Below are 15,000 nucleotides of genomic sequence, written 5' to 3'. Positions count from 1 at the left end.
CTGTTTTTAGACAAGAGTTCAGTGAAGTTTGTCTGCAGACCTCGAGAGCTGCCCTGATGCTCCATCGGGACACAATGAACACTTAAAGGAACGTTCAGGGCTGCATAATATATAGTTTCAGCATCGATATCGCAATTTGTACCTCCACAATAGTCACATTACAGGATAAGCAATGTTTTGATGTATACTGCAATATACTATATCTATACAATTTCAACAAATGATTGAATAGCACTATTTGGAATAATTTGGAAATAAAATTTGGAATAAATAATTTGGAAATAAAATTTGGAAAGAATTTATAGTCACACTTTTTTTCAAGGTTTAGTTCTCCCTATTAGCAAACCATTAAATATGACTTTTGCTTCATTCGTTCATTCATTCATTCATTCATTCATTCATTCATTTTCTTTTCGGCTTAGTCCCTTTATAAATCAGGGGTCTCCACGGTGGAATGAACCGCCAACTTATCCAGCATATGTTTTATGCAGCGGATGCCCTTCCAGCTGCCACCCAACACTGGGAAGCGAATTTTGCTTTAATAAACTCCTAATTTGCTCCTTATTAACACATATTAAGGTAGTTTAGGTATTGGGCTAGGGACGTAGAATAAGATCATGCAGAATATGTAGATTATAACTACTAATAATTAGCCAATATCTCAATAACATGCATGTTAATAAGCAACTAGTTAATAGTGAGAATTGATCCCTAAAGTTTAGTATTTAGAAGCTCTGGTACATTCTATTTGCACTGATCATTCTTGAGTGGTTTCAGCAGCTTCATTAGAGTTCATTCATTCATTCATTCACCTGTACCGCATGTCTTTGGACTGTGGGGGAAACCGGAGCACCCGGAGGAAACGTACGCGAAGGCAGGGAGAACATGCTAACTCCACACAGAAACGCCAACTAAGCCGAGGTTCAAACCAGCGAGCTTCTTGCTGTGAGGCGACAGCACTACCTACTGCGCCACTGCGTCACCCTCATTGTAGTTCACCTGTGGTCAGATGATTGGACATGATTTGAAAAGGCATACATCTGTCTATATAAGCTCCCAGGGTTGACAGTGCATGTGGCTTCACAACAACTCGGTGAATGTCCTTGAGTGGCCCAGCCAGAGCCCAGATCTAAATCCTATTGAACATCTCTGGGGAGATCTGAATATGGCTGTACACCGTCGCTTCCCATCCAACCTGATAGAGCTTGAGAGGTGCTGCAAAGAGGAATGGGCACAAATTCCCAAAGACAGCTGTGCCAAGCTTGTGGCATCATATTCAGAAAGACTCGAGGCTGTAATCGCTGCCAAAGATTCATCAACAAAGTATTGAGCAAAGGCTGTGAACACTGATGTACATCAGATTTTTTTTAGGTATTTTATTTTTTATAAATTTGCAACAATTTAAAAAACTCTTTCTTTACATTGTCATTATAGGGGATTGTGTGTAGAATCCCAATGTGTGTAGTTTCCCAGCTGGATAAGTTGGCGGTTCATTCCACTGTGGCGAACCCTAATTAATAAAAGGACTAAGCTGAAAAGAAAGTGGATGAGTTTAGGAACGGTATCTTTGCAGCTGGGTGAGGCAGTGGCGCAGTAGGTAGGGTAGCGCTGTCGCCTCACAGCAAGAAGGTCGCTGGTTTGAACCTCGGCTTAGTTGGCGTTTCTGTGTGGAGTTTGCATGTTCTCCCTGCCTTTGCGTGGGTTTCCTCCAGGTGCTCCGGTTTCCCCCACAGTCCAAAGACATGCGGTACAGGTGAATTGGGTAGGCTAAATTGTCCGTAGTGTATGAGTGTGTGTGTGAATGTGTGTGTGGATGTTTCCCAGAGATGGGTTGCGGCTGGAAGGGCATCCGCTGTGTAAAAACTTGCTGGATAAGTTGGCGGTTCATTCCGCTGTGGCGACCCCGGATTAATGAAGGGACTGAGCCGACAAGAAAATGAATGAATGAATCTTTGCAGCTGCAGTTATTAATTTCTTGACTGTTTGCTGTTGCGCAACATTTCCTCTAAGGCCCCGTTTACACTAGTGCGTATTAGTTTTAAAACGGCGTTTTAGAATGAAAACGATCCGCGTCCACACTCGCGTTTTACCCAGCGTTTCTGAACTGCTCTCCGTCCACACCAAAACGCTGAAAACGCACATCACGTGACCACACACACACACTTTGGCAATCGCTGGAGCCCATCTACCCAGATGAGAGCTCTGCTAGTCGGACTTCTCATCAAGCATCTCCCGCTGGATCTAATCTCACTATATTTATTAAACGTGATATTTCATTCATCTTGTTGTCTTTATCTAACGACATATTCCCTGACTTTGGTCACTGGAATCTATTACTTGTTCTCAGGTAACGTGTTTTGGCTGAGCGCAAAGATAAGTTAATGATTAATGTAAGCACGTAGCCTACATTCTGTATATTGACTGATCGCTTGCCTTTATTTCCTATAATGTATAAACTTATTGTATGTTATACTTTTATAATGGCCATTATCGATTATTAAAACTGATATTCAGCAAAAGAGAGGGTGTGTTTCGTATTTTCACTGAAATTGAAAGGAGGCAGTTGTTATCGGCTCCGTTTTGTTATAAATATGCACACAGTGAAGATGACGCTCATGCAGCACGACGCCTCAACATTTCTGCTGTCTGTTTAGTTGTTAATATTAAAATAAAAATAGGCAGTTCCTTATATCAAGTTTACATTTTATTGTTGAGAAAGTAAAACAACGTAGCCAAGGTGATGTGAATGAAGTTATAAAGTAACGTTACACTGTTCCCTGTGAAGATTGACGCGTGTCCTCGGTATGTTTTCCATATCAAACTGAGAAGAAGAGATGCAGCCTTGATCAAACTTGCGAAGTCTGAACTTACACGGAGAAGATTCAGGACTGAACTGTGTGTTAGGCTACTTAATATTGAGGAAAAGCCCCAATCAGAGAGGCGAATGTCTGCAGCCCCGCCTCCGTTTTCAGATGTCTCCGTCTTTCCCCATCCACACTGAGACGGAGCTGCAGCGTTTTAGAATGAAAACGGCCTCTCCAGCGTTTTCGAAACGCTCCGTTTTCGGCGCTCGAGAACTCCGGCGTAGTGTGGACGGATGGCGTAACCGTAGCAAAACTTATGCGTTTTCAAACTAAAACGCATTAGTGTAAACGGGGCCTAAGATGCGGACACAGTGCTTGTGTTTGTGAACTGGGTTAGAATTAGGTGTTAATAGCTCTTTGTTTGGTAAGAGTTTTAAAGTTGTTGTGTGTGTGTGGGTGTGTGCGCATGTGTGTGAGACATGGCAATAAATAAAGTCTGAACTGCTGTGATGTAAAACAGAGACGCGGGGGCTGTTTGGGGGAAGGATAATTGGCTGTGCAGGAAACTGCAGGTCTGTGGCCCACTGCCCTACTGTTGCAGGCCCACTCATGAGGAGAGCGTTTGATCATTACACACGCGCGCACACACATACACGCACACACACGTTCCATCACAAGCTCACGCACATGCATGCACACACACTCACAAACACAAAAGCTCAATACTCGTAGGCTCAAAATACTCATACACAAATTCACACTCACACACTCATGCAGTCGCAGACACTCACACGCACACAAACACACACATTAACATACGCTTGCTTTAACACACATAGACATACACGTTTAATCACAAGCTTACGTTCACACACTCGCACACATATATACTTAATACTTGTATTCTTAAAATACTCGTGCTTCACACACACACACGCACACACACACACATACTTGCATACATACATACACACACACACGTACACTAACGAACATATTTACACTCATACTCAGTCTCACACACAGACGGAAACACGCTCGCACATACACACACATTCAATCAAATGTGCGTACACACACACACACACACACACACACACACACAAACACAAACATACACACATGGTCAACTACACATCCATGCATACACAAACAAACATACACACTCATGCCCAAACACACATATACGCTCAAACACAGACACACACACACACACATACATACACACATACACGTACACTAAGACACATATGCATACTCATACTCACAGTCTCACACATAGACGGAAACACGCTTACACATTCGCACATACACACACATCCAATCAAATGCGCGCACACACACACACACAAACGCACACATGGTCAAGTATACATCCATGCATACACAAACAAACACACAATCATACCCAGACACATATACACTCAAACACACACACACAAACGCACACATGGTCAACTACACATCCATGCATACACAAACAAACATACACACTCATGCCCAAACACACATATACGCTCAAACACAGGCACACACACACACACACACACACACACACACACATACATACATACACGTACACTAACACACATATGCATACTGATACTCACAGTTTTACACACAGATGGAAACGCGCTAACACATTCGCACATACACACACACACATTTGATCAAATGTGAGCACACGCACACAAACACACACATGGTCATCCATGCATATACATACAAACACACACTCATGCCCAGACACATATACACTCAAACAACAAACACACACAAACACACACACACACACACACACATACACACACACACACACACACACACACACACACACACACACACACACACACACACACACACACACACACATATACACTCTAACAACAAACACACACACACACACACACACACACACATACACACACACACACACACACACACACACATGGTCAAGTACACATCCATGCATACACAAACAAACACACACACATACCCAGACACATATACACTCAAACACACACACACACACACACACACACACACACACACACACACACACATACATGTATGCTAACGCACATACACATACTTGCACACATATACGCACACACTGACACACTCTTTCACATTCAAGCATACACACACACGTATTCAGTCACATCGGCACATACACACACATTCAATCAAATGCGCGCACACACACACACACATTGGCACATACACACACATTCAATCAAATGCGCGCGCACACACACACACACACACACACACACACACACACACACACACACACACACATGGTCAACTACACATCGATGCAACCACAAACAAACATACACACTCATGTCCAGACACACAAATACACTCAAACACAGGCACACACACACATATATACACACACATACACGTATGCTAACGCACATACACATACTTGCACACAAATACACACAGTCTGACACACTCTTTCACATTCACGTATACACACACAAGCTATCAGTCACATCTTGGTTTGCTGTGTGTACTGTAAGCTTTCATATCCACACACACACACACACACACACACACACACACCCTAACGAACATATTCCTACTAATACTCAGTCTCACACACAGACGGAAACACGCTTACACATTCGCACATGAACACACACGTTAAATCAAATGTGCACACACACACACACACACACACACACACACACACACACACACACACACACACACACGGTCAATTACATATCCATGCATACACAAACAAACAAACATACACACTCATGCCAAGCCACACATATACACCCAAACACAGGCACACACACTTATGCCCAGACACCACACACACACACACACACACACAGATACGCTAACGCACATACACATACTTGCACACAATTACACACAGACTGACACACTCTTTCACATTCACGTATACACACACAATCAGTCACATCTAGGTGTGCTGTGTGTACTGTAAGCTTTCACACGCGCACGCACACACTCAAAAATGCACAAACACTCGTCTTCAACAATGACCTCTTGAAATGCACAGCAAAGTTTGCAAACATGCCAATGTTGATAATATTTGAAATACAAAGCTACACACACACACACACACACACACACACACACACACATGTACACACACACACATAAGCGCGCACACACAGCACTTCTCATGTAGAAGCAAACAGGCTGTGTTACGAGTCTCGTAAAGTTTCTCTCTTCACTAATTTCTCCTTTTCAACCCTCATTAAAGAGCAGAATGTGCTGCTGCTGCTCTCCACGAGCTGCCAAACACAACCGTGTGCAGCGCTTTCTTGCGCAAACAGCGTACAGTACACACATATATCTGGATCTATCACTGCAGTTATGATTTCAATCATTTTACAATAATTAACAGTCATGGGTGGGAGGGCGAAGCAGTGGCACTGTAGGTAGTGCGTAAAAAGTTGCTGGATAAGTTGGTGGTTCATTCCGCTGTGGCGACCCCGGATTAATAAAGGGACTAAGCTGACAAGAAAATGAATGAATGAATGAATGAGTCATGGGTTGGAGGGCGAAGCAGTGGCACAGTAGGTAGAGCGTAAAAACTTGCTGGATAAGTTGGCGGTTCATTCCGCTGTGGCGTCCCCGGATTAATAAAGGGACTAAGCTGACAAGAAAATGAATGAATGAATGAATGAGTCATGGGTTGGAGGGCGAAGCAGTGGCACAGTAGGTAGAGCGTAAAAATTTGCTGGATAAGTTGGCGGTTCATTCCGCTGTGGCGTCCCTGGATTAATAAAGGGACTAAGCTGACAAGAAAATGAATGAATGAATAAATGAATGAATGAATGAATGAGTCATGGGTGGGAGGGCGAAGCAGTAGCACAGTAGGTAGGGCTGTTGCCTCAGCAATAAGGTCGCTGGGTCGCTGGTTCGATCCTCGGCACAGTCGGTGTTTCTGTGTGGAGTTTGCATGTTCTTCCTGCGTTCGCGTGGGTTTCCTCCGGGTGCTCTGGTTTCCCCCACAGTCCAAAGACATGTGGTATAGGTGAATTGGGTAGGCTAAATTGTCTGTAGTGTATGAGTGCGTGTGAATGAGTGTTTCCCAGAGATGGGTTGCGGCTGGAAGGGCATCCGCTGCGTGAAAAGTTGCTGGGTAAGTCGGCGGTTCATTCTGCTGTGGCGACCACAATAATAGGACAAAGCTGACAAGAAAATGAATTAATGAATGAGTCATGGGTGGCACGGGGGCGTAGTGGGTAGCGCTGTCGCCTCAGAGCAAGAAGGTCACTGGTTCGAGTTTCGGCTGGGCCAAAATAAGCATAAGTAATAACCATAAGGTGAATTATTTGGTAGGTGTATCTTTTTTTGTGCTTTTATTCTTGCCATAATAAAATCAACCCCTGTCGCTTTAAAGAATATCTCAACGGCGAATGCATCAAGTGTAAAAGCCTCGTCTGTTTCACGAGGTGCACGTGCAGTCAGTGGAGGTGCGTGACGCGGCAGCAGGCGAAAGTGTAAATCAGTCTTAAGGCTAAACAGTTTTCAGAACTTAGCGATATTTAGGCTTGCAACCTAATTAGGTACATTTTTGCCATCGTTTTAGCATCATTTTTACTTAATAGGCCTTAATAAGGGGCCTTAAAATACTTAAAAGAGGACTTCAGGTGAAAAGAAAAGCAAATGTTCAGAAATATGCCTCCATTCACTCATTTTTTCCCTCGTCGTTACAGACTGGTGTTAATTAGTTGCCCTTGAATCTCCTGATTCTGTTGATTTCTCTCCGTTAAAAAAACCCCAATCAAAGTGGCAATCCTTCTAAAGATGCAATTAGTCCCTGACGAGCTAATTAAACTGTGACTGCATGTAGGTCAGTGTGGTCCTGGTGTGTAGATCCTCATCGTCATCATAACTCTCTAATCAGCCGCTCTCGTTTGATGGATGTTTTATTAATGGTGGCACGGCGATGACCTTGACTAGAAATGGCTTCATAGATGATCATTAAAAAAAGATGAGGGGTTCCCGTCACTTTGGGGGCCGTTTTTCTACTCACCGTTTGAAGGTAAAAGTGCTGGAGAAAGCAGACATGCCTTTTAAAACTTGTGTATATAGAGGGTTTGCAAGTATATCAACATTTAGTCAGATACAGTGGAAGTCAGAATTATTAGCCCCCCTGTATATTTCTTTTTCAATTTCTGTTTAACTGAGATATTTTTTTAACACATTTCTAATCATAATAGTTTTAATAACTCATTTCTAATTACTGATTTCTTTGATCTTTGCCATGATGACAGCATATAATATTTGACTTGATTTTTTTTATGATACTAGTATTCAGCTTAAAGTGACATTTAAAGGCTTCACTTAATTAGTCAGGTTAAGGTAATTAGGAACGTTCATCTATCCATCTGTCTAAAAAATCCAAAAACTCCAGGACTAACGTGTCCAACAAGTCCAAAACGTCCATCCATCCAAGAAGTTCAAAACATTCGTCTATGCAAAAATCCAACAAGTCCAAAACATCCATTCATCCATACATCAAGCCCAACAAGTCCATCGATCCAACCAGTCCAACATGTTCAAAACGTCCATCCATCCAACAATTCCAAAAAGTTCAACAAGTCCATCCATCCAAAAAGTCCAAGTCCAAAACGCTCATCCATCCAACATGTCCAAAATGTCCATCCATCCATCCATCCATCCATCCATCCATCCATCCATCCATCCATCCATCCAAAAAGTCCAATAAGTCCAAAAAGTCCAAACGTCCATCTATCAAAAATTCTGAAAAGTCCAACAAGTCAATCTATCCAAAAAGTCCAACAAGTCCAAAAAACCCGTCCATCCATCCATCCATCATTCATCCATCCATCCATCCATCCAAAAAGTCCAAACGTCCATCTATGAAAAATTCCAAAAACTCCAACAAGTCCATCCATCCAAAAGGTCCAAAAAGTCCAACAAGTCCAAAATGTCCATCCATCCAAAAAATTCTAAAAGTCCAACAAGTCCATCCATCCAACAAGTTCAAACAAGTCTAAAACATCCATCTATCCAAAAAGTCCAACTAGTCCATCTATTCTAAAAGTCCAACAGGTCCAAAACGTTCATCCATCCAAAAAGTCCAAAAATCCAAAAAGTCTGAGTCCAATTAGTCCAGAACCTCCATCCATCCAACAAGTCCAGCAAGTACTAAAATGTCCATCCATTCAACAATTCCAACAAGTCCAAAACGTCCATCCATCCAACAAGTCTATCAGGTACCAAAACGTCCACCCATCCAACAAGTCCAACAAGTCCAAAAGGTCCAACAATTCTAAGATGTTCATCCATCCAAAAAGTCCAAAAATCCAAAACGTTCAAAAAGTCCAACTAGTCCAACAAGTCCAAAACGATCATCCAACAAGCCCATCAAGTCCAAAACGTCCGTCCATCCAACATGTCCAAAAAGTTCAAAAAGTCCAACAAGAACAAGTCCAAAACATCCATCCATCCAACAAGTCCAAAAAGTCCCATAAGTCCAAAAATAGCAGCATTTAATGTTAAAATATCTATTTTTATTACGTTATAAATGCTTTACATCACTTTGTTCAGTCAAATGCTTCCTGCCGGTTAAAAGTGTTAATTTCTTCCTAATTCAAATGTTTAAAGTTTGAAGTGTGTGTGATATATTATTTATTTATTCCATTGTTCTTTATTTGTTTGATTGTTCTCTTCTAGTGGCTTATCTTGGAGACATTGCGCTGGATGAGGAAGATATGCGCATGTTTACAGTCGACCGCATTGTGAATTTAGCCGAGAGAACGGTCACAATTCTGAACCACGCCAACACGGGTAAGTGTGTGTGCGTATATTTTTGTGTGTCTTGCGCGCGAGCGTGTGTGTGTGTGTGTGTTTGCATGTATAGGCCTGGTTTATATAAACTTCGTGTCGGGCTTAATTGGCACGCAGAGACTCAGGAAGAGAAGTTGAAGCCATGCGTTGTTAAACCAACAGAGAAAAGCCTGTCAAGAAAACAGTTCCCACATTCCCAAACACAGCGGCCGACTGGGATCTCGCAAAAAGACAGCAATTTTTCCTCATAATTAGCCTCCGGTTTTATGATATTTTTCTCCCCAGAAGAATGGAAAGTTTGCAGAGGAGGGAAAAAAGCCAGATATGATGAGGAAAGGGAACAAGGGACAGAATTCAGCTTCAGATCAGACAAGTCTGTTTAGCTCTGTATATCAGTTTGTGTGTGTGTGAGTGTGTTGTAGTTGGCATTTAAAGTTCAACATATGAATAAGGCGTGTGCATCTATGATAATATTGTAATTGTTTATTTAACGATGTGAGCTAACGTTATCAACTCACTTAAAAAAAAAACATTAACCACAAATTAGCAAATGACAAGCCCCTTTTTTCTTATTAGTGTGTGCAAGAAGAACGTGTTTCTTGCACGTGTTCAAAACATACCCTAATAGGGTGGGTGTTCACACCAGGCGCATAATGCGCAAATAAATCACGCAAAATAGACACATGAACATTTTGAGTTTACTCACTTAATTCGCGTATAAAATTCACAATAGACACGGATGTGCGTCATGGGCGGGGCTTCTGTCTGCCCGGCGACTCTAGCTTCATTGCTAAATGGCTAAGATGGACTTTATCGAAAGAGTAGCTATGCTTTGTGTGCATGGCTGAAACACCTGATTGGCTGACGCTTCCGTCGGCGCTTGAAAAGTTGAGAAAGTCCCAACTTCTGCAGCTTGCAACGCCACTGAAGCGGCGCCGATGGATCCACTATGTAGTTCAGCAATGCCTGACGTCACCCATTCAAGGTGAATAGGAAGCATCGAGGCTGAGGGCCCATATGAATGGGGCGTTAGGAAGGCTGAAAAACAGTGTAGATTCGTTCGACGCCGTGTCTGAATCCACTAGATCCTTTAATGCTGCGTTCACACCAGACGCTGCACGCGCGTCAAGCGCGAGTGATTTACATGTTAAGTCAATGCAAACGTGCGAATAAACATCCTGCGGCGTGACACGCGCGAATGACGAGAATTGCGCGGTGCGCATGGCGCAAATGGCGTGGCGCGAATTGAGCGTTTTGCGCGTTTGACACGTTTAATGCGTGTTTGGCGCGAATCACTCGCGTTCAAAAATCTGAACTTCAGCGGACATTCGCGCCGCGTTAACCAATCAGGAGCTTGCTCGTGTGGGGGCTTGATTGTGACGTATCGCCTGTTGTCGGTGTCCCAGGGGAAATCCCCCAGCAGACACCGACAAGAAGTTCATCAAACTGGGCTGGGCTCAATCAGAAGCACCGCTGAAAACCTCCATCAGCCAAGTTCAGTTTCTGGAAGAGTCTATGAGCTTAAAGAGCTGGATGCACCTCTGAAAGGATGTAGTGGACTCAAACACAGCTCTAAACGTATCGACGCTGTTTATCATCCTTCATAAAGCACACAAACACTGTTATTTTCTTCATGAAGTCCATGTTAGCCCTTTAGCTATGAAGCTAGAATCACGGGGCAGACAGAAGCCCTGCCCATCACGCGAATCCGCGTCTGTTATGAAGTGAATTTGACACGTGAATGAAGCGGGGTTTGACGCGCGAATGAAGCGAGTAACCTCAAATATTCACGCGCCTATTTACGCGTGAATATCGCAATTTATCCGCGCGTTCCGCGTCTGGTGTGAACACAGCATTAGAGGTGCACCCTGCTCTGTGAGTTCATCAACTCCTCCAGAAACTGTACTGATGGAAGCTTTGAAGTGTGCTGAGCCGAGCCCAGTTTGATGAGCTGTTGTCAGGTGTCGGCGCTATGTCATAATCATGCCCAAACTAGAGCAAGCTCCTGATCGGTTGATGCGGCACGAATGCCCATTAAAGTTCAGGTTTTCCAACTCGAGCATGTCACGCGATTTATATGTTAAGCATGTCAAACGTGCAAAAACGCTCAATTTGCGCAGCTAAATTCATGCCAATCATGCCACCTCATTCGCGCGAATAGTGCAGCAGGATGACTATTCGCGTCTTTGCATTGCCTTAACATGTAAATCACTCGTGTTTGACGCTTCATCCACGTCTAGTGTGAACGCACCATTAGTAATGTTTTACAGATTCACAAAAATGTAGACTGCGTCATCTGAAACGTGCAACTAAACGTACTCTGACCAACTGAAACTCAAGTGATTACGTCCTGTTTGAAAAAAAAAACACACTTCAAAGCACTAGACCTTTAACGAAGAACTTTCGCTGTATCTGGCCTTTTTTGAAACACCACACTGATTTTAAATTAATCGTAAAATGGAGATGTTGTTATGAAACATGCAACGACACATACTGCGAGCAACTAAACTCATGTTTTAGCTGAGATTACATCTTGCTTGAAAAAAAAACGCACATTTCAGAGCACTAGACCTTAAACGAAGAACTTTTGCTATATCAAGCCTTTTTTTGAAACACCACATTGATTTAAGTGAAGTTAATTTATAAACAAATTTCGAGAGGATCACATGCTTATGATTGCTTGCAGCTGGTCCCACATTGTCCAATTTATGATTCACCAATCAGACGATTCCTAAGCCACTATAAATACCCTAAGTTTCATATAACAGCCATCGTCATTTTGAAGAATCCCCCCTTCCACCCCTACTCCTCCTCCTTTTTTTAGATGGGTGGCACGGTGGCCCAGTGGTTAGCACTGTTGCCTCATTGCAAGAACGTCACTGGTTCTAGTCCTTACCAAGCCAGTTGACATTTCTGTGCAGAGTTTACATGTTCTCCCCCATGCTCACATGGGTTTTTCACCGGGTTCCCCGGTTTCCTCCCACCGTCCAAAAACATGCAACTTAAGTTAATTGACTAATCCAAATCGGCACCATAGACATGCTAGTAAGTGCAAGTGTTCATTATCTACTACAGCAGGGGAGTTCTCGAGATCTACCTGGGCTCAAACTCCCCTCTCGCCTTGCAAACAGGAGGGAGCCCCGGGCTCGAGGATCTTATGAGCTCAGGGCTCTCTCCTGGGACAGCATACCAAACAAGCTTTATAATCAGTCATCAGCTAAGTGTGAACTCTTGAAATGTAATTGTAAAATAGAGAAGTTTGAATGTAAGCTGAAGTTTGAATGTTTTACTGAAACCTGTGATGAGGATGTTTCAAACTAACGGTGTCATTATTAACCCCGGTAACTCAATGTAGGTTCACTGTCGAATGAGACGAGTGTAAACACTACAGCGTCCAGCAGGGGGTCCCATCGCAGGAGGAGGGCGGCGACGTCCAGACCTGAGAGAGTGTGGCCTGAAGGCGTCATTCCTTATGTTATCAGCGGGAACTTCAGCGGTGAGACATACACACACGTTGAGTCTTAAAACCTTAAAGGGCACATCGTTTACCCCTTTTTTAAAATTTAATATTAATATTATGGTTGTTCTGAGTGTGCCAGTTTAGGTCCAGTTCAAAACACAGTTCAGATTTTTTATTATAATGTGTTAAAAAGTGTGATGTTGGGGGCGTGTACACAGCTCACTGTTTTAGGGGCGTGTTGCTTCACATGAAAATTAGTTTCAAATTCCCGCCCAACGTAACAAAGGGGCGGAGCCAAGAGCTCCTCCGCTCTGTGTTTGGCATCAGACAGGCAGACAGAGAGAAGCAGCATGAGTGAGAGGACCAGCATTCAGCCGTACATGTACGACTCGGACACAGAACAAGCAGAGAGTACACAATCATTTGTGTCTTTGTATAGTTTTACAGCCAACTGTGTGCTAGTTTAAAGTGCCGAGCTTGTACACCGAGACTAATAACCACACACACACTGAATTAATTAATTAATTAATATGTAACTTTTTTTCCTCTTTTCACACTTCCACTGTCACACTGCTCACTTCTAGTCCCTGTCTCCATGTGTGTGTGTTTTGTGTGTGTGTGTGTTGTACAGGTAGCCAGAGAGCCATATTCAGACAGGCCATGAGGCACTGGGAGAAACACACATGTGTGACGTTCATTGAGAGAACGACAGAAGAAAGCTACATCGTCTTCACCTACCGGCCGTGTGGGTGAGTGTTTGTGTCCTGTTAAGAGTTTCCTGTCAATAGCATTGTTTCCATTTAAAGATGCCAATAAGACTTGAGCAAAGCTGTAACAAGGAGTCCGCAAGGTCTTAAAGTCTTAAAATCTCTCAAATCTAAAAAAAAATAAATAAATTTTAGGCCTTAAAAAGTATTTAATCTACTAACATATTGTGTTGTAGGCCTTCAATCTTTTTTTATTTTACCATTTCTTAATTTACTTAATTTAAGCTACCCAGGGTGTCTTAAAAAGTCTTAAAATGTCTTAAATCTCTAAAACTAAATGTTAGGCCTTAAAAAGTCTTAAATGTATTGAAATATAGTGTTGCGATTTGTGAATATAGCCAGCTTCAAGTGGTAAAAGTTATTTCAGTAATTTTTTTAACAGTCAACCCTTGGTTAAAACAGTCTGCAGAAACACTTTGATTGACGTTCTCCTGTTGTACGTGTCATCAGAGGAGGAAAGCCCCGCCCACTAGTGACCATCTCATTAGCATAGGACATTTCTCTTGTTTTAAATCTGCCAATATTCTGACACATAGGCATGTATAGCTCCGCCCTCTTTTAAAAAGAGCATCATCTCAATTTAAAGCGACAGTCACCAAAATGCCACAATTAGGATCAAAGCCTAAAAGGAGCAGTTTCAAAGAGTTATATAACCTTATTTGTGCGGTATTTTGAGCTAAAACTTCACATACACACTCGGAGATGAATGAAAAAGGTGTATAACAGGTCCCCTTTCAGCATTTTTTAGATAGAAACATGGCTAATGTGAGCGAGTTTCCACAGCAGGAGGATGAAACCTCTGCCTCGTCCAGGAAGGAATTAAACTCATGTGGAGCGCACGCTTTTCACTCTTTTCTTTTCGGCCTCTTCCTGATTTATCGCTCAAGTGGTTTTCCATCCTCTTCGTTCCTGCTTATCTGCTTTGTGTGCCAGCAGACAGACTTGTGTGTGTGTGTGTGTGTGTGTGTGAGAGTGCGTGGCGGAGGTCTGTGTCACTGTCACCTGAGCGTGTGTGTTTTTCACTCGCACAATGGCTCCCCGTGGATGTTTCAAGTTCAGAGCTCAGCTTGACGGTCACATCCGCTGGATGCTGGCGCGCTCGCTCTTAATCTGCTTCTGTCTTCTGGAAAACAGGATTTATTTTGCTCTTTTT

At 42.8% G+C, this 15,000-nt stretch overlaps 1 protein-coding gene across 5 annotated transcripts in view; it reads left to right on the top strand.

Annotated features, from left to right (window-relative positions):
• Nucleotides 1-15,000, top strand: part of bmp1a (bone morphogenetic protein 1a) — a 128,420-nt gene that overhangs the window by 37,340 nt on the left and 76,080 nt on the right. For all 5 annotated transcript variants that reach the window (XR_015497251.1, XM_087263796.1, NM_001040037.1 and 2 more), the window contains 3 exon segments: nucleotides 9,507-9,620; nucleotides 12,976-13,116; nucleotides 13,712-13,829. Coding sequence is in view for 4 of the 5 variants with exons in the window: in XM_087263796.1 (XP_087119922.1) it covers nucleotides 9,507-9,620; nucleotides 12,976-13,116; nucleotides 13,712-13,829 (373 nt within the window). In the remaining variant the exon portion in view is untranslated.

The sequence above is a fragment of the Danio rerio genome, chromosome 8, assembly GCF_052040795.2.
Source record: "Danio rerio strain M-AB ecotype USA chromosome 8, GRCz13ab, whole genome shotgun sequence".
Classification (NCBI taxonomy): Eukaryota; Metazoa; Chordata; class Actinopteri; order Cypriniformes; family Danionidae; genus Danio; species Danio rerio.
Note: the sequence above shows the minus strand (reverse complement) of the source record. Positions and strands in the feature narration are given on the sequence as shown.